A 23,657-nucleotide genomic window follows, 5' to 3' on the forward strand; every position below is an offset into this window, starting at 1 on the left:
TCAGTGCTGTAGGGATCTTTAAGCGAGTGCTTCTAAAATGTATCGAACGGAGTGCATTTTTCATAACTCCGTGTGGACTGCATTCAAAGATGTTGTAAAATCATAACTCTGCATTGCACTACTTCCAAACTTTTTTGCTGGGTTCTAGTAAACGACTAAAAGCCTGCGTACATAAGCTGCATAGCCTGCTTACCTTGCTTGCTTCTGAAAGAAGGCCGAGCAAATTTCGAACTGGGTTGCCCTTTTCTTTTTTATTCTTTTTTCAGAAGTAAACAAGGTAAGCAGGCAAGGCAGTTTATGTACGCTGGCCTTAAGCTATTTTGTATTGTACTGAAGAATAAACGAACAGCATCCAGTAACAATTTTTTATACAAATTTCTCAAATTATGTATATAAAATTAACATAGTTTAAAATAATAAAATTTAGAAAGAAAAAAAAAACATTGTTCATGTACAATCAACATAAAACATGCAGACAACTTTTATCATTAAAAAAGTACGGGAATACACCTAATAACAACTTGTTGGTAAAAGATTGTAATAGCATATGTCCTGTTCCTTTACTTTTGAAAATGGTAAAACCGGCAAAAGAAGTAAAATTTGTAAAGTGCTCCCATATTAATTGTATGGTGCCTGAAGTTAATGGGCGCTTTTCGAGTAACAAGTGTTAAAACTTGAAGATTCTTGCGCGTAAAGGAACAGAGCTATAGTCTGTGTTTAGACGTTCAAAGTTAATGGGAAAGAAAATTGAGTTTATGGGAGAGGAAGAAGGGAGGAAATTCTGTTTTGTTTCTTTATTCTTCGCAGTTTTTGTCTACATTTTCATTTCTGTCGGCTAATTCAATGCTTTTCAAACTTTCCTATACAAAGGACCTTTGAGCGAATCTATTTCAAAGAAAATAATCATAGGAATATTCAATAAGGAATATTTCCCTCGGAATTTTCCGCACGGAAAATAATTTTAAAAAGTGAAATTCTTTAAAAAACAATGTTTTTAAACGTTGATAACTACAAAAATCTCTTAATTCTACCCTTTTTTGATTTTGATTGCCCTGATTATAAAATATTTTCACATTCATAATAAATCGTGGGAAATAGTTAAAAAATTGGGTAGATTGGTGTTAGCAATTAATGTTTATTAAATGTTTTGTATACATAGCACATAATAAGTATACTAATATTAATTTATAAAATTAAATTATTAATAATAAACAATTAATCCGGTTATGGTAAATCTCATATTGTTAATAGCCGTTTTTGGATGACAGTTATATTGCTTTTAAGAGCCCTCATTTATAATAAAAAAATGCTATGAGCAAATTAACAAATAGCAATATAGCATTACTAATTGCTGGTATACGGCGAAAAATCCTTAGCCTTCTCCATATAACGACCTGGACGTATGTATTCTAAGAAACGTAATATCAAATGCAACATAGAAATTGGCAACAATATAGACCAGACATCAGCACGTAAATAGGAATGTAAAATTTCCCCCAAACTTCGGGAGGGTTGTTTTAGAACACTTTTGTATACCTTTTCGGTACGTTGAGTAACATTATTCCAATTGTAAAGAGATGCTACAATTTCATTACATTTATATGGGCATAATACGGAAGAAGTATGAACAGCATAGTTATCAATACTACGATCATCATCAGCAATAACGGCGCTATCATTGACGTTTGTTTTCATTTGGCAAGTTGAGGGCTTTTGATAGGAATTTTTGGCATTATGACGCTTCTTCAATTTTTTAGAGTATTTGCCATTCTTATTGGAATGATCAGCAGCAGCAGTGGAAGCAGTTGTGATTTTTGTTTCATTGTTTTTGGGATGTAAGATGGCACATTTTTTGTTATAATTTTGTAAACGTTTTATAGCCTTCATAAGACCCTCATATATAGAATCTACTTCGGGTTTTGTTAATATAATTAAATTGTCCGGCAGTACTTCGGGTATGCCACCAACATTTGTGGATACAACCTGTAGGCCACATGATGCCGCTTCCACAATTGCCATACAATAAGCTTCCGTCAATGAGGTATTTAAAAAGATGTGACCTTGGACCAAATATTCACGTACTTGTACATGTTCCACGGCACCAACCATTTGAACTCGATCTTGCATATTAGCCTTTTCACGAATTTCTTCCAGCAGTTCCCTTTTCAGGCCATCACCAACAATAATAAATTTAATATTTGTCATAGATTTAAAACGTGGTATTATACCCGATAAGAGATCAATTCCTTTGCGATATACCAAGCGGGATGCAACGACAATATTAACTGGAGTAAAGTAAAAGACAAAGTTAAACCACATCAAGGCTAATTGTTAGTTTAAGGACACCACCAGACATTCTACCATGTTTTTATCCGGTCTTTACGAAGAATAATAAAGAAGCTATAAAGAAGCATTCCATTAAAAAAAAAATGGCATGGGTCATTCATAGGAGCAATTTAAAATAACAATCTCTGGTGGTGCCCTTAAACTTGATCATGAAATAGTTTCACTATGTTGCTTGTCTTTTTTCCACTTACTTGTATCATCCTGTGGTCTTTGACTAGGATCAGGTGTAAACAGAGCAGTGTCCACAGCATTTGGTATTACTGAAACTCTTTCTTTTGGCACTCGAGCCCTTAGGACTGTATTTTCTTTTCCTAGAGTGAAATGAATAAAGGATATAAGCTCGGTTTAAAAGCTATGAAAAATTAGGCTTACCTATGTGAGAAACACAAATACAATGGTCAACGCATGTTAAATCGATTTCCAGCATTTTATTGGTGAATACAGCAGATAAATCAGCAAAACCGAATAAGCTGTGATCGGTGAAAACGGTCTAAAAATAAAATACATAAATCTATTGTCAAATTACCATTAATTCATTAATTTTTACTTACTTTTAATCCCATTAACGAGGCCACTATCATTGCCTCATGACCCAGTGCTGAAAATGCCGAATGACCATGAACAATTTCGATTTGTTCCCGTATTAAAACCGCTCGTATTAATGGAGCATTACAAATCATTGTTGGTAATATTGATTGAGCATAGAACACTTTGATTGGCAGATAATACACTTTAAGGCCATTAGTTAGATATCGTATACCCTTGGAGTCACCATAACAGTGGGTTAATATAATCACCTAGGGCGAGAAGATGTTTCAACGAACAACATTAAATAAGATGCAAAATCACCTACCTTATGTCCCCGTTTTAATAAAATCTGTGATAAATTGAAAATATGCTCTTCTACGCCACCTATGCTGGGGTAAAAGAAATCTGATGCCATGCTGCGTGAGAGAGATTTATGTTTAAAATCATAAAGTAAGCGGTGATATCTTGAACTTACCATATTCGCATCAAGAGTTTTGAAATAAATTACAATACAAAATGCCTAGAATATTGTAAAAGGTTTTGTAAAAAGTGTTTTTTTTTTTTTTTTTGCAAGGCCAACAAAATTGAATAGCGTTCCAAATGTTACGAATATGTAGGCAAATGAAATAATGACAATAAACATGAAGATGAGGTGTAATGAACGTCTGTTTACGAATGAGGCGTGGTGAAAAAGGTAATCAGCTGATAATTGCATAACGAAGCCGAGTAATTTTGTCATCGGCGATGCTTAACTCTTATACATTTAAGCCGAAAACAGATACAACGTTTGATTAAAGTTTTGCGTTGGGCGTCGAGAAAAAAACAACAACAACAGGTCGACGACGATACCAAAGTCCAGCGTTTATCTGTTTGCCGGCATATATTTCAAATGAATTTGAATTTTTCGGCATCATGCCCGACAGTGTAAAAACGGCCAAAACGACACAAAACTTTACCCAAACGTTGTATCTGTTTACAGCTTTATAGTATGTTTACATATAGCCGGATTTAATATATCCCCTGGATTTCAACCCAGCAAACAAGTTTGGAAGTAGTGCAATGCAGAATTATGATTTCACAACATCTTTGAATGCAGTTCACACGTGGTTATGAAAAATACAGTCCGATCGATACATTTTTGAAGCACTCGCTTAAAGAGCCCTACAGGCACAAACCAATTTGTTGATCCATATAAAAGACGCCGCAGTCTTTTTTCCAAATAAAAAATTTCGATTTTGCATTACCACTAAACTTGAGTTGCGTTGTCAATTGTCAGCACACCTGAGATGAAATGTTGTATCATTGTTATCAACCCAACTGGGATAAACGTGTTATCCATCAGTATTTTTTCAAACTTGTGAACTCTAAATTCTAAAAAGGCACAATTCGCAACAACTTTTAAAATGATAAGTTCAGTGAAATTATTTTTTGATGATGAAGAAAATGTGCAGGACATGACATCTATTAGAAGAAATTTGAGGGACAAGTCGAATCCATTGGAATTGCCATCTGCACTGTAAGTTGAAGCTCATGTTGGAAAGATCTGTATAATCAGTAAATTATTTTAGGAGGAGTATTTTCGATTGAAAAGGATGCCGTAGTTTACATTGTGGAAACGTTAAAGGATGAATCCAAAGTAAGTTACAGATCAACAGCAATACCCCAACTTTTAACCCAGATATGACCAAGGCTTGATAGTGACCATGATTATTTTTTACACATTTTTTTTTATATTTTTCTCACAAAAATTAAATTTTTTTGTACTCGGCTATATCCTTGAGGTCAGAAATAAAAATGTTACTTTGATAAAGCTGACATGTCATGAAAACAAGAATTTTTTTGTGTCCTATATATAGGACATTGGGCATATCTGGGTTAAAAGTGTGAGCTGCGTTGAGATTTTTTGCGGAGGGAAGTTTCCAAAAGTCCCATGACAATGATTACAACAATTGCATTGCTCAATCTATATTGACGAACGTATTGAAGGAAGTTGTTCACTTGATAGAGGACAAATTGTGCCAAAATTGATCGTTTCGGAATTGTCGGAGGAGGAAAAAAGACAAAACAAAAATCATTTTTATTCAAAAACGAAATTCCCTGGTGTTGTCGGCTGTATATATGGACCCATGTGCACATTGGATTTGCACTCAATTTATCAATAATTCAAACTGTTGTTTTATTGTTATTTTAACCATATTTTTGATACATAAAATTAATTAATCATGCAAATTATCAACAATTTATTTATTTATTTATTTCAATTCTCTTATGCCCAGTCTTTCGACCTTAAGGCTGTACACTACAATATAATGCCATTATAATTTAAAATTAAGTAATTTAAGGGAGGGATAACAATACTACTCCAAAACTCAATTACTATGTATAAAAATATATGTATGTAGTAATTATAATTAATCTATATTGAATAACATTTTGATTGATTGAATTATTATACTCCAGGAAATGAAAGGGATGTTAAACTACTCCATAACAAAAATACAGAGCTTTAGTATAAAATAAATATAAATAAATAATAAAATTACATTTTTTTTTTTTTGAAATATTTTGATTTTAGTGAAATTTCAAAAATGAAGCATTTAATGCAAGCAATCGAAGAATTTGAGCTACTCCAATAACACTGCGTTCACACATGAATATGAAATAAACCACCAAATCGTTCATAAATCACGAAGTACGGGTACACCCACATTCAAATGTATACGCAGCATATAAATTTTACATTGTCATAAAGAAAAATGTTGAGTATTTAGTGGACCATAAAAAAAATTAAAAAAAAAAAATGATTTAAAACACAAGATTGCAAATAAAGATATTGAATATAAAACATTTTAATTGATCAAATTATTATGCTCCAGGAAATGAAGGGGATTTTAAACTACTAAATAAATTGTTAAGAAAATGTTTTATTTTTCCTTTCGTCATTCAAAACTGACAATGTGTACTGTACTTTAGACTGCATTTAAATTCAATCCAAAAATCTACTTCAAATGCAGTGATTGGGAAATGGAGTGCATTCCAGCTGTGTGCTGTAGAAGCAAAATTGAGAGCATCCTAGCTGCGCGCTCTCTTGTAAAATTCATAAAACAAAAGTGTACTCCAACGGCACTTGTACTGTATATTTGCAGTGATAAAACGGCATGCTATCAAAGGCTCATGCTAAGTTTATATTTACGAAATCCACTCGATTTCAACTGTTAACTCCATAGCTCAAAAGGCAAATGAAATCTTATCTGGATTTCATTTGACGTTTAACCTATGGATTTGACAGTTGAAAACGAGTGGATTTCGTAAATGTAAACCAAGCATCAAGCTCAATCCGCTCTTCCCTTCATTATAACTCGTTTGCACTTAACCGGATTTAATAAAACCACTGGGTTTCAAATGTCATTTCCATAGAGCAAACGTCAAATAAATCCTCATAAAGAAGGTTAACCCGGTAAAAAGCTTTAATGCAAACGCCGTTTTACTTCCCTTACCGAAGGCCAAATTATAGAAGAAGTTGGCGGATTTGCAGAGACTCTGGCATTCCCGTAAGCCGAAAACACATCCAAAGTTTCACTAAAGTTGGGCGTCATTTCTGATAGAAGAATAAAGACAATGTTGCCATTGCTCTTGTATTCCTTTATCAGAAGTGATGCCCAATTGCTTCGCTTGCTGGGCGTGAAAACGAGAAATTGAATTGTACTGTTTTCAATAGAACAGCCCACAACGATGCAAGATTTCAGGCCTCGAAGTTAAAAATTGTTTAACTTTGGAATTCGTATTCGGTTTGATATTTGACATTTCATTTTGACAGTTCATTTGACCCAACACAATCAATTTTAACAACAATTATTGGCTGTGATTTGCTTAGTTTCATATTTAATTTTTCATTTAAAAAAATTAATAATTTACAAAATACAAGCTTTGTTCCAGAAATAAAAAGTTTTTACAATTTTTACCACTTTTACACATTTTGCGTTCCCGTACACAAAATTTATATGAAAATAGTTTACGACTTTTACAATTTTTACGACTTATACCACTTTATAAAGTGTTATGACCACGCTAGGTTTAAGTCGGCCATCCGACTAGCTATCGGTCTCAGGAGGTTCTCAACCCGCCAACCTAATCCTGGGTCTAACAAGAACTTTCATTATTTGATACACAAAGACACTACACAAAATACAACACGGAGAACATTATGTGGAACTTGGGCCCTTGGTGGTCAGACCCTCACACAGCCCTCCCATCCTTGGTCCACGAATCCATTTCTACTATTTACATGAACCCCACAAACTCCTTTTCCCTTACCTCCCTCTTACAACCTTTTTACCCTCCCAAATTAATAACACTACTCCATATTCATCTTAATTCACGTTTACTTATAACATAATTTTATTGATAAAAAAAACATAAATATTATATAAGAGAACACAAAAAAAAACATATATTTAGTTAGTCATTTCGATCAATATAAAGGTAAATTTACGTTACTCTGTAACTCAACGAATAGAACCTACACTCTGTCGAGATAGGGTTATGGGTCCAAATTTCCGACCCCGATTACTATACGTCACAGTTCAATCCCTAATTGAGCTCAGTTAGAGGTCTACACCTGTTGACTAGGACGCTTCAGTCCCATAAGCTATTATAATCCTACCCCTATCACTACGGTTGTAAAGTCCTTTACAAGTCTATTATAACGAATGATTCAAAAAAAGTCGTTTATGAGAATCAAAAAAAATTAAATAAAGTATACAAAATAATATAAAATTAATTATTAACAAAAGATAATGTCAAGTAAGTATAATAACGCAAACAAAAAAATTAAGAAAAACTATCTGATGGTTTTATCGTAAATCACCGATTTTCCACATGCGCCTAACTGACGACTTCAATTTGGTGATCATTAATCTTTAATTATGCCACTTTAGTCGTTTATTATAGTTTATACCAATTTCTGATGAAAAAAGCTTACTGGCATACAACTATCCTACAGCGTATAACACTGCTAGTTTCAACTGCTAGAACTGTCGTGGCTAGGTGTTTGGCGCAGCTACAAGTACTCAGCAGCTGGTATTTAGAACAGAGCTTTGGCTGATACAGGGTGTTTCCATAAAAATTTTAATCGGCAGCGATTGGCTAGTCGCTTTGCGTTTTCCGGCGGACGTATATTCTCAAAAATTTGAATCTTATAGATTAAAATAATATAAAGCCAATCACTTGCCGATCCAATTATACTCGTTCCACGATTACAAAGAATTAATGTGTTCAGTCCTACCTTAAGGCTGTTGTACTTAGCTATTATTTCCACTTTAAAGCTGTCAATGGTAATACGCTGATGACGACAATCTTCACCAACTGCTCGCTTATGGTTATCACTCGCTATCACTGTGCAAGAAATTTTCCTGTTAAATAGAACGTTAACATATTTTTGTTATTCAGTCCTATTATCAAACACTTTTCTCATCACAAACTCACTTTTCTTTTTCTTGCACCTTATCTAATCACAAGGAAAACTTCTTAAGCTTGAACAATTGTTAATTGTCTCTTTAAATTGTTACACGAAACTCGTCCACACCGGAATATATAAAAATGTTCTGGACGTTTTCCCATCGCATTTCTCTTTTATATGCAGACTTTCCCTGATTGCACTTTCTTCCAAAAATTCCCTAAATCATTAGTATTAGTGAAGACCTACAGTTTGCCCTTTTCCTCTAACTAGTTTTTGTTATTTTTTTCCATACATTTAATTTGTTATTTTTTTCTGCCAGTCGGCCATACGCTATCATTCAGGGATGGAACATGACTACCCTGTACTTTTTAGTACCGACCAGGTGACAGCTATATATTGACAGCTGTTGATGTATTACGGACAATAGATCCCTATCAACGATAAATACATCAACATCACTTTAGCCCTTTGCCGAGGAAAAACAATACTTCTGAGGAAAAATCAGAGAAAAATACTACAAAAACCGTGTGGACCACGATACCCCAGAAACAGCAAGTCTCAAGAAGAAGAATTTGTTCACAAGTATCAGCACCATCGTAAGTGGGAAAGCAAATTTGATTAATGTGGAGTGTGTACGTCTGTGTGTTCTATTGTTTTGCATTGCGGCCGGTCATTCACAATAGAATACAATGTAACATGGACATGGTTTGTAAACATTATTATTCGATTGCGCATATGTTGTATTAATGCCATTTATTTTAGCCCGAACATTCATTTCGGTGGAAATTTTACTGAGGGGCTCTTCATCTGACTTGGACCTGCCTTGAATTAGTGGACAGCCAAATCATAAAACTCCCATTGGAATTTGTCATAAAGGGGTTGTTAACGTGGAGTGATCGATATTTTTATATACAACTAGAACTCCCCATATGATACTATCCTGCCAGCCGGCATCGTTTATAAGCTTTCCAAGATGCTCAATTTGCTTCAACAATCTTATCGTGTGCATTCATCAGCCTTAGCTGCCATCCCGCAACAAAACTCCGACTATTTCGAACCTGTGATGAAATAGGCGGTGTGCGGAGGGTTGGATACGAATTGATGACGCTTGATTCGTGAAACCCAACGTGGGGAACTCCCACACCCTGACGTCTCATTAGCCGGGCCTAGGGAAGTATATTCGTACTAGGTATATATATTAGATCATTTACTTTGGTTCTTCTTTTAGTGTTGTTTTGGGATTACTCATCACTATGTATCCACGAGGTGGCATGCGTAATTTAATTATATGGCAGTGACTGTGATGGTAAGTTGATATGATGGTAAGTTTATCAATGTAGAACTTATAACTACACACATAGGACATTCACAACAAGCACTTATCCTATATTGCACGTAGTTACTTTGGTATCACAGTCGGGTTACTGCCAAAAGGCTTATCACAGAATTAATCACATTTTAAGATCCTTTGAGTGCGCTACACCTAAGGGTCGGCCTTGGAGGTCCTCGACCTCATACATATTATTTCCGACGGACTTGCTTATTCGAACTTTTGTGAACTTTCTTGCAAACTTGGCATTGAAGTTCTTTTGAAAATCACTAAGCATATAGTTCCTACGGAATACTTCTTGGCCGGGAACAAATTTGGTCATCCGGGCTCTTGCATTATAGCGTCTGGCACTGACCTCGTAGGCTTTATGCATGTTCTCTTTTATCTTCTCTCGTATGAGTAACAGACGATCATTTCTATCAAGATTAAGTATTTCGTGTTCAGTTAGAGATTGTAGCTTCCTTGCCAAGTTGTAATCGGACCCGCTCGAGTACATGTGGTAGCCAAATAAGGCAAAGAAGGGTGTCACGCCTGTAGCCACATGTACCGAGGTCCGAAGCGCACACTCTATTTCCGACATGTAGAGATCCCAGTCCCTGTGATCATTCTGCATGTAAGCTCTGATAGCAGCCAGAACGGATTGGTTAACCCGTTCTGACGCGTTAGCTTGTGGTGAATATGGTGCTGTTTGCATATGTTTTATATCATATGCCTCTATCATGTCCTTAAACTGTTTGGAGTTGAACTGTACACCATTGTCGCTGTGCACAGTTTCAGGAACTCCAAACTTTCGAAATATCTCCTCCACAAGAAATTTCACGACATTACAGGCCGTAGCTTCCTTCATGCATTTTAAAAAAACAAATTTGGAGAAATGATCTACGACGATGAATATGTACGCGTTGCCACTTTTTGAGCGAGGGTATTTCCCCAAAAAGTCAACGTAGAGTTTTTGAAAGGGCCGCTCTGTCTTCACTTCGTTGCCTATCGTTGGTTGTGTTCTATAATTCACACTCTTTGTTTCTTTACACGTTGTGCACTTGCCGACGTATTGTCTGACCTGTGACGTCATGTTTGGCCAATAGAATTGTTGCCTTAGGCGGCTCAAGGTCTTAGACATTCCACCATGAGCTGCTGTGGGGGCATCATGGGCCTTTTCAATAAGAATGTGGGTCAGTGAATCTGGTACCCACAGTCTCCATTCATATTCGCCTAACATTTCGTTTTCATCAGACCTCATGCGTTTAAATATCATGCCATCTTTAATTTTTATATCTGGAAGCCGATCTTGATTGGATTCTATATTCTTCTTGAGAGCTTCGTATTCAGGGCTTTCGAATTCATTTGTTTCGAAGTCGAATACTTGATTTAGATCCAGTTCCTCGACCGTGGGTAGCCTGGATAATGTATCCGCCACCACATTTTCTTTACCCTTGCGATGCTCGATTTGGAAACTGTACGATTGGAGCTGCAATGACCAGCGGGCGAGACGCCCACTCAGATCCTTTAAACTCATCAGCCACTGTAAACTTGCATGGTCTGTTATGACAGTGAAATCCATTAGTTCCACATATGGACGGAATTTTTTCACTGCCATAACAGCCGCAAGGCATTCTTTCTCAGTGACACTGTAGTTTCTCTGGCTTGAGTTCAGTTTCTGAGAATAAAAGGCTATGGGGTGCTCGTCCCCCTGGTCATTGAGCTGAAATAGTACTGCTCCGATTCCATAATCGGAAGCATCGCATTGGATATAAAATCTTTTACCAAAGTCGGCATGGCGCAATACCGGAGCCGTGGTCAAAGCTTTCTTCAGTCTATCAAAAGCGGTAATAGCTTCTTCAGTCATCTTAAACTTTTTGGATTTCTTCAGGGTATCCGTTAAGGGTGCAGAGATGGTGGCGAAATCCCTTATGAAGCGCCGATACCATCCTGCGGTACCCAAAAAGCTCCGCACTTCCCTTGGATTTCTTGGGACAGCTATTTTTCTAATCGCCTCTACTTTTTCGGGGTCTGTTTTGAGCATCCCGCCCCCAATTATGAAACCTAGGTACTTTAATTCCCTAAAGCAAAACTGCGATTTTTTTAAACCTATTGTCAAATTCGCGTTTCTCAAACATTGGGCAACTTCTTTTAGCAAATTGAGGTGTTGATCGAAATCGCTTGATATGACTAATAAGTCGTCCAAGTAGACGAATACGTTTTCTTTCAGTCTGGCGGGGACGACCTTGTCCATTAAGCGGCACAACCGCTGAGCCGCATTACATAGCCCGAAGGGCATGACGCGAAATTGGTACAAGGGTCGTCCCGGTACCGTGAAAGCCGTATATTTTTTGCTCTCCTCCTCAAGTTCTATCTGCCAGAACGCGAATTTCAAATCGACGCTACTTATATAAAAAGTTTCGTCGATTCGACTAAGTATGCCGTCGATATTTTGGAGAGGATATGCATCCTTCTCCGTAAGCTTATTCAGCTTCCTCGCGTCCAGGCAGAAGCGGTTTTTACCCGGTTTCCTGACTACCGTGGTGCGATTGCTCCACGGGCTTTCGCTTTCTTCGATCACCTTCAATTCTAGCATTTTGTCTATCTCGTCATACGTAATCTGTTGTACCGCGGGAGACATAGGATAGTGCCTATCCTTCACTGGCTCAGCACCCTCCAATAATTTTATAGTATGCTTTTCGAGCTGTGTCCGCCCTAACCCCTTTTTCTCAAAGGTATCAAATTCCTCTATCACTTCATCCAATCTACGCTGTTGCTCTTCATTCAATATATGCGGCTTTAGTCTGTGATTTTCGGCATCGTTCTTATATTCCTCGACTATTCTCTCTATATTGATTTCATTGACACCTAACAAATCGGGAGCAATATTGAACTTCTTCCAGAAGTCAATGCCCAAATAGAGGGTTTGCTCCAAATCGGGGCATAAGTACAGAGTCATTTCCTCTTGGTTGGATTCATATTCGAGTATGACCTCTACCCTCCCCACAATTCTGAACCTTTGGCCACTAGCAGTCGATATATTATGGCATACGGGCTTCACAACAATTTCTAGATCTTCCACTAACTCCCTACATCCTTTACCTAGAAGACTCACGGAAGCTCCACTGTCTAGCAACCCCTTTAGACTCTTTCCTTTCAGCATAATTTGGGCATATAGACGGGGGTCCGGATTGTTCATATCCGCTCTAACAATTGCATCCACCAAAAATCGTTTTATCTTTCTTTGTTCGGCCGTTTTTTGCCGTATTTTTAGAATGCGTTTTGTTTTTCGACTCTCCTGCTCACCTGTGCCAAATATCCTGTCTCTTACTTGATTATAATTCTTCTCTCTTTCCTCCAATGGAATATGATGCCTCAACCTAGCATAAGGGTTATTAATATGGAGATCAGTCTCCATTTTAATTTGGTCTTTCTTTTCAGAACCAAGCCTCGGAATGATTTGAATTTGCCCTATATCTCGGGGTTGTCTGTCGGGCGTGATTCCCCCGCATTCCCCACGCCCCTCTTCGGGTTTCCCGATTTGCAGTTGGGGCACTTGGGACAAGTAGTGTTCGGCTTGCCGCATCTGTAACAAAAGACCTTTCTTTCGGTCGATGGGCAATCCATAAAAACATGACCAGCAGTACGGCAGTTCCAACAAACTACTATTTTACTTTGAGTGTTCAATCGCACCGCAGACACACTCTCAGAGGGCTCTAGTTGTGGATTTGGTTCATCATAATCATAGCTATCAAAATCTAGTTCGTTCACCTGTCTACCTGGTCGCGGATGAGATAATGCAGGCCTTGGATCGCGTCTCGGAAAATTCTTTTCTGCTTCCTTGCATTCTATCCTCAGCTTTTCCACGGTCGCGATCGTCATTGGGTAAACAACCGTTTTAATATTATCTTTAACATTTACTTTGATTATGCTAATCATGTCTTGATCCGTTACAGGATGTAATAGACGAGATCGAAGTTGACCCATGACATGGAAATACGCATCTACGGGTTCATTAGCCATCTGTTTGCGCTCCACTAAATCTCGCATGGCCTCGAACGGATTTTTTGTTGACTGATATCGGCATAGGAGGGCATCCTTTAATTGTATCCAGCTCGAGAAGGATCGAATCTTCTGGCACTGCCAAAACCACTCCAAAACTGGGCCCGATATCAATACCCTAAAATCTCTAACTATCTCTTCCCATGGTATTTCGTATTGTGCCTGCAAACTTTCCAGACGAAAGATGAACTCCTCGACTGTGAGCTTCAGGGGATTCGAGTCATAATTAATACCAAATTTATCCACTCTGATTCGGATTGGCTCGTTTATAGCCGATCGAGTGTAATGGCTACTGTTGGACATCGTTTCTGTCGACTGGTGATTCCCTCCCGATGCTTCAACTAACGCTGCCGGTTGTTCTTCTGAGCCTCTATGGGTATTTACGTTTGGAACGTTCATGGTCAACGTTTGAATAGATTGGACTAAGGTATTTAAAGTTTTTCTTATATCTTCGACCTCACTACTAATCATATTCTTCACTTTCTCCTCAAGGTTCTTTTCACTGGGTAGATTTCTACTCGACGGGGTCGAAAAGCGTTCAGTCCCCGCTTCATTGCCTACTTGTGCTGACTGGGTTTGGTTGTTACCGATTTCCTGTATTGGGCGGTTCATGATGGTGCCTGACAGGTCCCTAATTTGTGGATTTTTGTCATTTGCATTAGATCCGGATGTGGACATCTTTGTCTTCTTATTTTCAATACTATGATGTCCTGGATTTTCATCAAACGCTGGAGGCCAAATTCTTTTCGTAGCTGTCTTGGATCTAGTGATCATACCAGTAACAAGAACTACCAGCCTTGGTTTGTTTTATGCGTTGACGCTACGCAGAAAAATAACTGATTTTGGGAAGAAAATGCACTGTTTTCGAAGTTTATTCTTATGTGGACTATTCTTAGGCGTATTACTGGGCAAGCTATGTATTACTATAAATTCACGCTATATTCTGTCAATGTATTTAGTATATAGTTATTTTGATTAAAATTCGCAAGATTTTCCGTTCTTTTCAACTTAAATTCTTTCTATCTTATGGGAGGTTATTTTGGTTGTCTTTTCAGAGGGAAATTTTAGGAGTAATGTTTTTAATATTTCCAACTCCCATCGTTGCGAAACCATACCAACATCGCTGTCTATCCATATCGGTCGGGACAACGGTGAGAGTTTTCCATATTAACACTATTATTCTTATCTAATTTTTCCTATACTAACGGTGTTCCTTTCCATCATAATGTTCTAGATGGACACATCAACAACACATTTAAGGAACATCTAATATGTTATTTGGATTCCACGGCATACTGTTTGCATCTTCCTACAAACGAAGCTATCGTGGTATTTCGCGCGGGATACTCAGTCTTGCGGTTCTCTAACCACAATGGATATCACTTCCGCTCACCTCCAATTCTAACTAATAGATATTCCCAGACACTAACATTACAAAAAGAAAACAGGTCACAGGTCGATTACAAAAAACACTTAGTTACACTACGCGAACTAGGTATTGCACTGACCCTTTATTATCTAAATCTAGTCTTACGTCAAAACATCTATATCTAATATTGCACATTTAGCAGTCTTCATTGAAATGAAACTGGCTGCAATATCAGTTAGGTGTATTTAACTTCGATCTAAATTTGTCATTGGGCTATTACATCTAAATTTCTGGCTATTTCCAAGTGCCTAGTTGATACTGCACTTACTCGAACTCACTCCTAAATCATATTCTATATGACCTTCGAAGTACTCTTTTATTATTGGGCGCCATTTCTGTTATGACCAAGCTAGGTTTAAGTCGGCCATCCGACTAGCTATCGGTCTCAGGAGGTTCTCAACCCGCCAACCTAATCCTGGGTCTAACAAGAACTTTCATTATTTGATACACAAAGACACTACACAAAATACAACACGGAGAACATTATGTGGAACTTGGGCCCTTGGTGGTCAGACCCTCACACAGCCCTCCCATCCTTGGTCCACGAATCCATTTCTACTATTTACATGAACCCCACAAACTCCTTTTCCCTTACCTCCCTCTTACAACCTTTTTACCCTCCCAAATTAATAACACTACTCCATATTCATCTTAATTCACGTTTACTTATAACATAATTTTATTGATAAAAAAAACATAAATATTATATAAGAGAACACAAAAAAAAACATATATTTAGTTAGTCATTTCGATCAATATAAAGGTAAATTTACGTTACTCTGTAACTCAACGAATAGAACCTACACTCTGTCGAGATAGGGTTATGGGTCCAAATTTCCGACCCCGATTACTATACGTCACAGTTCAATCCCTAATTGAGCTCAGTTAGAGGTCTACACCTGTTGACTAGGACGCTTCAGTCCCATAAGCTATTATAATCCTACCCCTATCACTACGGTTGTAAAGTCCTTTACAAGTCTATTATAACGAATGATTCAAAAAAAGTCGTTTATGAGAATCAAAAAAAATTAAATAAAGTATACAAAATAATATAAAATTAATTATTAACAAAAGATAATGTCAAGTAAGTATAATAACGCAAACAAAAAAATTAAGAAAAACTATCTGATGGTTTTATCGTAAATCACCGATTTTCCACATGCGCCTAACTGACGACTTCAATTTGGTGATCATTAATCTTTAATTATGCCACTTTAGTCGTTTATTATAGTTTATACCAATTTCTGATGAAAAAAGCTTACTGGCATACAACTATCCTACAGCGTATAACACTGCTAGTTTCAACTGCTAGAACTGTCGTGGCTAGGTGTTTGGCGCAGCTACAAGTACTCAGCAGCTGGTATTTAGAACAGAGCTTTGGCTGATACAGGGTGTTTCCATAAAAATTTTAATCGGCAGCGATTGGCTAGTCGCTTTGCGTTTTCCGGCGGACGTATATTCTCAAAAATTTGAATCTTATAGATTAAAATAATATAAAGCCAATCACTTGCCGATCCAATTATACTCGTTCCACGATTACAAAGAATTAATGTGTTCAGTCCTACCTTAAGGCTGTTGTACTTAGCTATTATTTCCACTTTAAAGCTGTCAATGGTAATACGCTGATGACGACAATCTTCACCAACTGCTCGCTTATGGTTATCACTCGCTATCACTGTGCAAGAAATTTTCCTGTTAAATAGAACGTTAACATATTTTTGTTATTCAGTCCTATTATCAAACACTTTTCTCATCACAAACTCACTTTTCTTTTTCTTGCACCTTATCTAATCACAAGGAAAACTTCTTAAGCTTGAACAATTGTTAATTGTCTCTTTAAATTGTTACACGAAACTCGTCCACACCGGAATATATAAAAATGTTCTGGACGTTTTCCCATCGCATTTCTCTTTTATATGCAGACTTTCCCTGATTGCACTTTCTTCCAAAAATTCCCTAAATCATTAGTATTAGTGAAGACCTACAGTTTGCCCTTTTCCTCTAACTAGTTTTTGTTATTTTTTTCCATACATTTAATTTGTTATTTTTTTCTGCCAGTCGGCCATACGCTATCATTCAGGGATGGAACATGACTACCCTGTACTTTTTAGTACCGACCAGGTGACAGCTATATATTGACAGCTGTTGATGTATTACGGACAATAGATCCCTATCAACGATAAATACATCAACATCAACATCACTTTAGCCCTTTGCCGAGGAAAAACAATACTTCTGAGGAAAAATCAGAGAAAAATACTACAAAAACCGTGTGGACCACGATACCCCAGAAACAGCAAGTCTCAAGAAGAAGAATTTGTTCACAAGTATCAGCACCATCGTAAGTGGGAAAGCAAATTTGATTAATGTGGAGTGTGTACGTCTGTGTGTTCTATTGTTTTGCGTTGCGGCCGGTCATTCACAATAGAATACAATGTAACATGGACATGGTTTGTAAACATTATTATTCGATTGCGCATATGTTGTATTAATGCCATTTATTTTAGCCCGAACATTCATTTCGGTGGAAATTTTACTGAGGGGCTCTTCATCTGACTTGGACCTGCCTTGAATTAGTGGACAGCCAAATCATAAAACTCCCATTGGAATTTGTCATAAAGGGGTTGTTAACGTGGAGTGATCGATATTTTTATATACAACTAGAACTCCCCATATGATACTATCCTGCCAGCCGGCATCGTTTATAAGCTTTCCAAGATGCTCAATTTGCTTCAACAATCTTATCGTGTGCATTCATCAGCCTTAGCTGCCATCCCGCAACAAAACTCCGACTATTTCGAACCTGTGATGAAATAGGCGGTGTGCGGAGGGTTGGATACGAATTGATGACGCTTGATTCGTGAAACCCAACGTGGGGAACTCCCACACCCTGACGTCTCATTAGCCGGGCCTAGGGAAGTATATTCGTACTAGGTATATATATTAGATCATTTACTTTGGTTCTTCTTTTAGTGTTGTTTTGGGATTACTCATCACTATGTATCCACGAGGTGGCATGCGTAATTTAATTATATGGCAGTGACTGTGATGGTAAGTTGATATGATGGTAAGTTTATCAATGTAGAACTTATAACTACACACATAGGACATTCACAACAAGCACTTATCCTATATTGCACGTAGTTACTTTGGTATCACAGTCGGGTTACTGCCAAAAGGCTTATCACAGAATTAATCACATTTTAAGATCCTTTGAGTGCGCTACACCTAAGGGTCGGCCTTGGAGGTCCTCGACCTCATACATATTATTTCCGACGGACTTGCTTATTCGAACTTTTGTGAACTTTCTTGCAAACTTGGCATTGAAGTTCTTTTGAAAATCACTAAGCATATAGTTCCTACGGAATACTTCTTGGCCGGGAACAAATTTGGTCATCCGGGCTCTTGCATTATAGCGTCTGGCACTGACCTCGTAGGCTTTATGCATGTTCTCTTTTATCTTCTCTCGTATGAGTAACAGACGATCATTTCTATCAAGATTAAGTATTTCGTGTTCAGTTAGAGATTGTAGCTTCCTTGCCAAGTTGTAATCGGACCCGCTCGAGTACATGTGGTAGCCAAATAAGGCAAAGAAGGGTGTCACGCCTGTAGCCACATGTACCGAGGTCCGAAGCGCACACTCTATTTCCGACATGTAGAGATCCCAGTCCCTGTGATCATTCTGCATGTAAGCTCTGATAGCAGCCAGAACGGATTGGTTAACCCGTTCTGACGCGTTAGCTTGTGGTGAATATGGTGCTGTTTGCATATGTTTTATATCATATGCCTCTATCATGTCCTTAAACTGTTTGGAGTTGAACTGTGCACCATTGTCGCTGTGCACAGTTTCAGGAACTCCAAACTTTCGAAATATCTCCTCCACAAGAAATTTCACGACATTACAGGCCGTAGCTTCCTTCATGCATTTTAAAAAAACAAATTTGGAGAAATGATCTACGACGATGAATATGTACGCGTTGCCACTTTTTGAGCGAGGGTATTTCCCCAAAAAGTCAACGTAGAGTTTTTGAAAGGGCCGCTCTGTCTTCACTTCGTTGCCTATCGTTGGTTGTGTTCTATAATTCACACTCTTTGTTTCTTTACACGTTGTGCACTTGCCGACGTATTGTCTGACCTGTGACGTCATGTTTGGCCAATAGAATTGTTGCCTTAGGCGGCTCAAGGTCTTAGACATTCCACCATGAGCTGCTGTGGGGGCATCATGGGCCTTTTCAATAAGAATGTGGGTCAGTGAATCTGGTACCCACAGTCTCCATTCATATTCGCCTAACATTTCGTTTTCATCAGACCTCATGCGTTTAAATATCATGCCATCTTTAATTTTTATATCTGGAAGCCGATCTTGATTGGATTCTATATTCTTCTTGAGAGCTTCGTATTCAGGGCTTTCGAATTCATTTGTTTCGAAGTCGAATACTTGATTTAGATCCAGTTCCTCGACCGTGGGTAGCCTGGATAATGTATCCGCCACCACATTTTCTTTACCCTTGCGATGCTCGATTTGGAAACTGTACGATTGGAGCTGCAATGACCAGCGGGCGAGACGCCCACTCAGATCCTTTAAACTCATCAGCCACTGTAAACTTGCATGGTCTGTTATGACAGTGAAATCCATTAGTTCCACATATGGACGGAATTTTTTCACTGCCATAACAGCCGCAAGGCATTCTTTCTCAGTGACACTGTAGTTTCTCTGGCTTGAGTTCAGTTTCTGGTCATTGAGCTGAAATAGTACTGCTCCGATTCCATAATCGGAAGCATCGCATTGGATATAAAATCTTTTACCAAAGTCGGCATGGCGCAATACCGGAGCCGTGGTCAAAGCTTTCTTCAGTCTATCAAAAGCGGTAATAGCTTCTTCAGTCATCTTAAACTTTTTGGATTTCTTCAGGGTATCCGTTAAGGGTGCAGAGATGGTGGCGAAATCCCTTATGAAGCGCCGATACCATCCTGCGGTACCCAAAAAGCTCCGCACTTCCCTTGGATTTCTTGGGACAGCTATTTTTCTAATCGCCTCTACTTTTTCGGGGTCTGTTTTGAGCATCCCGCCCCCAATTATGAAACCTAGGTACTTTAATTCCCTAAAGCAAAACTGCGATTTTTTTAAACCTATTGTCAAATTCGCGTTTCTCAAACATTGGGCAACTTCTTTTAGCAAATTGAGGTGTTGATCGAAATCGCTTGATATGACTAATAAGTCGTCCAAGTAGACGAATACGTTTTCTTTCAGTCTGGCGGGGACGACCTTGTCCATTAAGCGGCACAACCGCTGAGCCGCATTACATAGCCCGAAGGGCATGACGCGAAATTGGTACAAGGGTCGTCCCGGTACCGTGAAAGCCGTATATTTTTGCTCTCCTCCTCAAGTTCTATCTGCCAGAACGCGAATTTCAAATCGACGCTACTTATATAAAAAGTTTCGTCGATTCGACTAAGTATGCCGTCGATATTTTGGAGAGGATATGCATCCTTCTCCGTAAGCTTATTCAGCTTCCTCGCGTCCAGGCAGAAGCGGTTTTTACCCGGTTTCCTGACTACCGTGGTGCGATTGCTCCACGGGCTTTCGCTTTCTTCGATCACCTTCAATTCTAGCATTTTGTCTATCTCGTCATACGTAATCTGTTGTACCGCGGGAGACATAGGATAGTGCCTATCCTTCACTGGCTCAGCACCCTCCAATAATTTTATAGTATGCTTTTCGAGCTGTGTCCGCCCTAACCCCTTTTTCTCAAAGGTATCAAATTCCTCTATCACTTCATCCAATCTACGCTGTTGCTCTTCATTCAATATATGCGGCTTTAGTCTGTGATTTTCGGCATCGTTCTTATATTCCTCGACTATTCTCTCTATATTGATTTCATTGACACCTAACAAATCGGGAGCAATATTGAACTTCTTCCAGAAGTCAATGCCCAAATAGAGGGTTTGCTCCAAATCGGGGCATAAGTACAGAGTCATTTCCTCTTGGTTGGATTCATATTCGAGTATGACCTCTACCCTCCCCACAATTCTGAACCTTTGGCCACTAGCAGTCGATATATTATGGCATACGGGCTTCACAACAATTTCTAGATCTTCCACTAACTCCCTACATCCTTTACCTAGAAGACTCACGGAAGCTCCACTGTCTAGCAACCCCTTTATACTCTTTCCTTTCAGCATAATTTGGGCATATAGACGGGGGTCCGGATTGTTCATATCCGCTCTAACAATTGCATCCACCAAAAATCGTTTTATCTTTCTTTGTTCGGCCGTTTTTTGCCGTATTTTTAGAATGCGTTTTGTTTTTCGACTCTCCTGCTCACCTGTGCCAAATATCCTGTCTCTTACTTGATTATAATTCTTCTCTCTTTCCTCCAATGGAATATGATGCCTCAACCTAGCATAAGGGTTATTAATATGGAGATCAGTCTCCATTTTAATTTGGTCTTTCTTTTCAGAACCAAGCCTCGGAATGATTTGAATTTGCCCTATATCTCGGGGTTGTCTGTCGGGCGTGATTCCCCCGCATTCTCCACGCCCCTCTTCGGGTTTCCCGATTTGCAGTTGGGGCACTTGGGACAAGTAGTGTTCGGCTTGCCGCATCTGTAACAAAAGACCTTTCTTTCGGTCGATGGGCAATCCATAAAAACATGACCAGCAGTACGGCAGTTCCAACAAACTACTATTTTACTTTGAGTGTTCAATCGCACCGCAGACACACTCTCAGAGGGCTCTAGTTGTGGATTTGGTTCATCATAATCATAGCTATCAAAATCTAGTTCGTTCACCTGTCTACCTGGTCGCGGATGAGATAATGCAGGCCTTGGATCGCGTCTCGGAAAATTCTTTTCTGCTTCCTTGCATTCTATCCTCAGCTTTTCCACGGTCGCGATCGTCATTGGGTAAACAACCGTTTTAATATTATCTTTAACATTTACTTTGATTATGCTAATCATGTCTTGATCCGTTACAGGATGTAATAGACGAGATCGAAGTTGACCCATGACATGGAAATACGCATCTACGGGTTCATTAGCCATCTGTTTGCGCTCCACTAAATCTCGCATGGCCTCGAACGGATTTTTTGTTGACTGATATCGGCATAGGAGGGCATCCTTTAATTGTATCCAGCTCGAGAAGGATCGAATCTTCTGGCACTGCCAAAACCACTCCAAAACTGGGCCCGATATCAATACCCTAAAATCTCTAACTATCTCTTCCCATGGTATTTCGTATTGTGCCTGCAAACTTTCCAGACGAAAGATGAACTCCTCGACTGTGAGCTTCAGGGGATTCGAGTCATAATTAATACCAAATTTATCCACTCTGATTCGGATTGGCTCGTTTATAGCCGATCGAGTGTAATGGCTACTGTTGGACATCGTTTCTGTCGACTGGTGATTCCCTCCCGATGCTTCAACTAACGCTGCCGGTTGTTCTTCTGAGCCTCTATGGGTATTTACGTTTGGAACGTTCATGGTCAACGTTTGAATAGATTGGACTAAGGTATTTAAAGTTTTTCTTATATCTTCGACCTCACTACTAATCATATTCTTCACTTTCTCCTCAAGGTTCTTTTCACTGGGTAGATTTCTACTCGACGGGGTCGAAAAGCGTTCAGTCCCCGCTTCATTGCCTACTTGTGCTGACTGGGTTTGGTTGTTACCGATTTCCTGTATTGGGCGGTTCATGATGGTGCCTGACAGGTCCCTAATTTGTGGATTTTTGTCATTTGCATTAGATCCGGATGTGGACATCTTTGTCTTCTTATTTTCAATACTATGATGTCCTGGATTTTCATCAAACGCTGGAGGCCAAATTCTTTTCGTAGCTGTCTTGGATCTAGTGATCATACCAGTAACAAGAACTACCAGCCTTGGTTTGTTTTATGCGTTGACGCTACGCAGAAAAATAACTGATTTTGGGAAGAAAATGCACTGTTTTCGAAGTTTATTCTTATGTGGACTATTCTTAGGCGTATTACTGGGCAAGCTATGTATTACTATAAATTCACGCTATATTCTGTCAATGTATTTAGTATATAGTTATTTTGATTAAAATTCGCAAGATTTTCCGTTCTTTTCAACTTAAATTCTTTCTATCTTATGGGAGGTTATTTTGGTTGTCTTTTCAGAGGGAAATTTTAGGAGTAATGTTTTTAATATTTCCAACTCCCATCGTTGCGAAACCATACCAACATCGCTGTCTATCCATATCGGTCGGGACAACGGTGAGAGTTTTCCATATTAACACTATTATTCTCATCTAATTTTTCCTATACTAACGGTGTTCCTTTCCATCATAATGTTCTAGATGGACACATCAACAACACATTTAAGGAACATCTAATATGTTATTTGGATTCCACGGCATACTGTTTGCATCTTCCTACAAACGAAGCTATCGTGGTATTTCGCGCGGGATACTCAGTCTTGCGGTTCTCTAACCACAATGGATATCACTTCCGCTCACCTCCAATTCTAACTAATAGATATTCCCAGACACTAACATTACAAAAAGAA

The 23,657-nt window shown here is 38.5% G+C and overlaps 1 protein-coding gene and 1 long non-coding RNA gene across 3 annotated transcripts; one reads left to right on the top strand and one right to left on the bottom strand.

The window, feature by feature from the left end:
* Positions 1-1,205: 1,205 nt before the first annotated feature.
* PIG-A (phosphatidylinositol glycan anchor biosynthesis class A) lies at positions 1,206-3,488 on the bottom strand. The gene is made up of 6 exons (XM_073979484.1): positions 3,350-3,488; positions 3,200-3,290; positions 2,898-3,143; positions 2,719-2,836; positions 2,538-2,657; positions 1,206-2,285 (listed from the first exon to the last, which is right to left on the bottom strand). Exons 1-6 carry the CDS (start codon positions 3,358-3,360, stop codon positions 1,345-1,347), a joined length of 1,527 nt encoding a protein of 508 aa, XP_073835585.1. The 5' UTR covers positions 3,361-3,488; the 3' UTR covers positions 1,206-1,344.
* A 14,014-nt stretch (positions 3,489-17,502) lies between these two features.
* On the top strand, positions 17,503-23,227 carry LOC141397705 (uncharacterized). 2 transcript variants are annotated; one of them, XR_012411484.1, is made up of 5 exons: positions 17,503-17,582; positions 17,640-18,183; positions 21,564-22,037; positions 22,109-22,641; positions 22,707-23,227. It is a non-coding gene; the product is annotated as an uncharacterized lncRNA (long non-coding RNA). The 2 variants fall into 2 exon arrangements; XR_012411485.1 differs by lacking the exon at positions 17,503-17,582 and having other exon boundaries at positions 18,047-18,183; positions 21,594-22,037.
* The last annotated feature ends 430 nt before the right edge of the window (positions 23,228-23,657 follow it).

The sequence above is a fragment of the Musca autumnalis genome, unplaced genomic scaffold (assembly GCF_047663935.1).
Source record: "Musca autumnalis isolate F117 unplaced genomic scaffold, ASM4766393v1 scaffold_3, whole genome shotgun sequence".
NCBI classification, from domain to species: Eukaryota; Metazoa; Arthropoda; class Insecta; order Diptera; family Muscidae; genus Musca; species Musca autumnalis.

Excerpts from the sequence above, each read along its gene's own strand:
- PIG-A (XM_073979484.1), bottom strand. Across the intron at positions 3,144-3,199 it reads TATTAAAACGGGGACATAAG|GTGATTATATTAACCCACTG; the intron begins GTAGGTGATTTT and ends TTCTCGCCCTAG. Across the intron at positions 2,658-2,718 it reads TATTTGTGTTTCTCACATAG|GAAAAGAAAATACAGTCCTA; the intron begins GTAAGCCTAATT and ends ATTTCACTCTAG.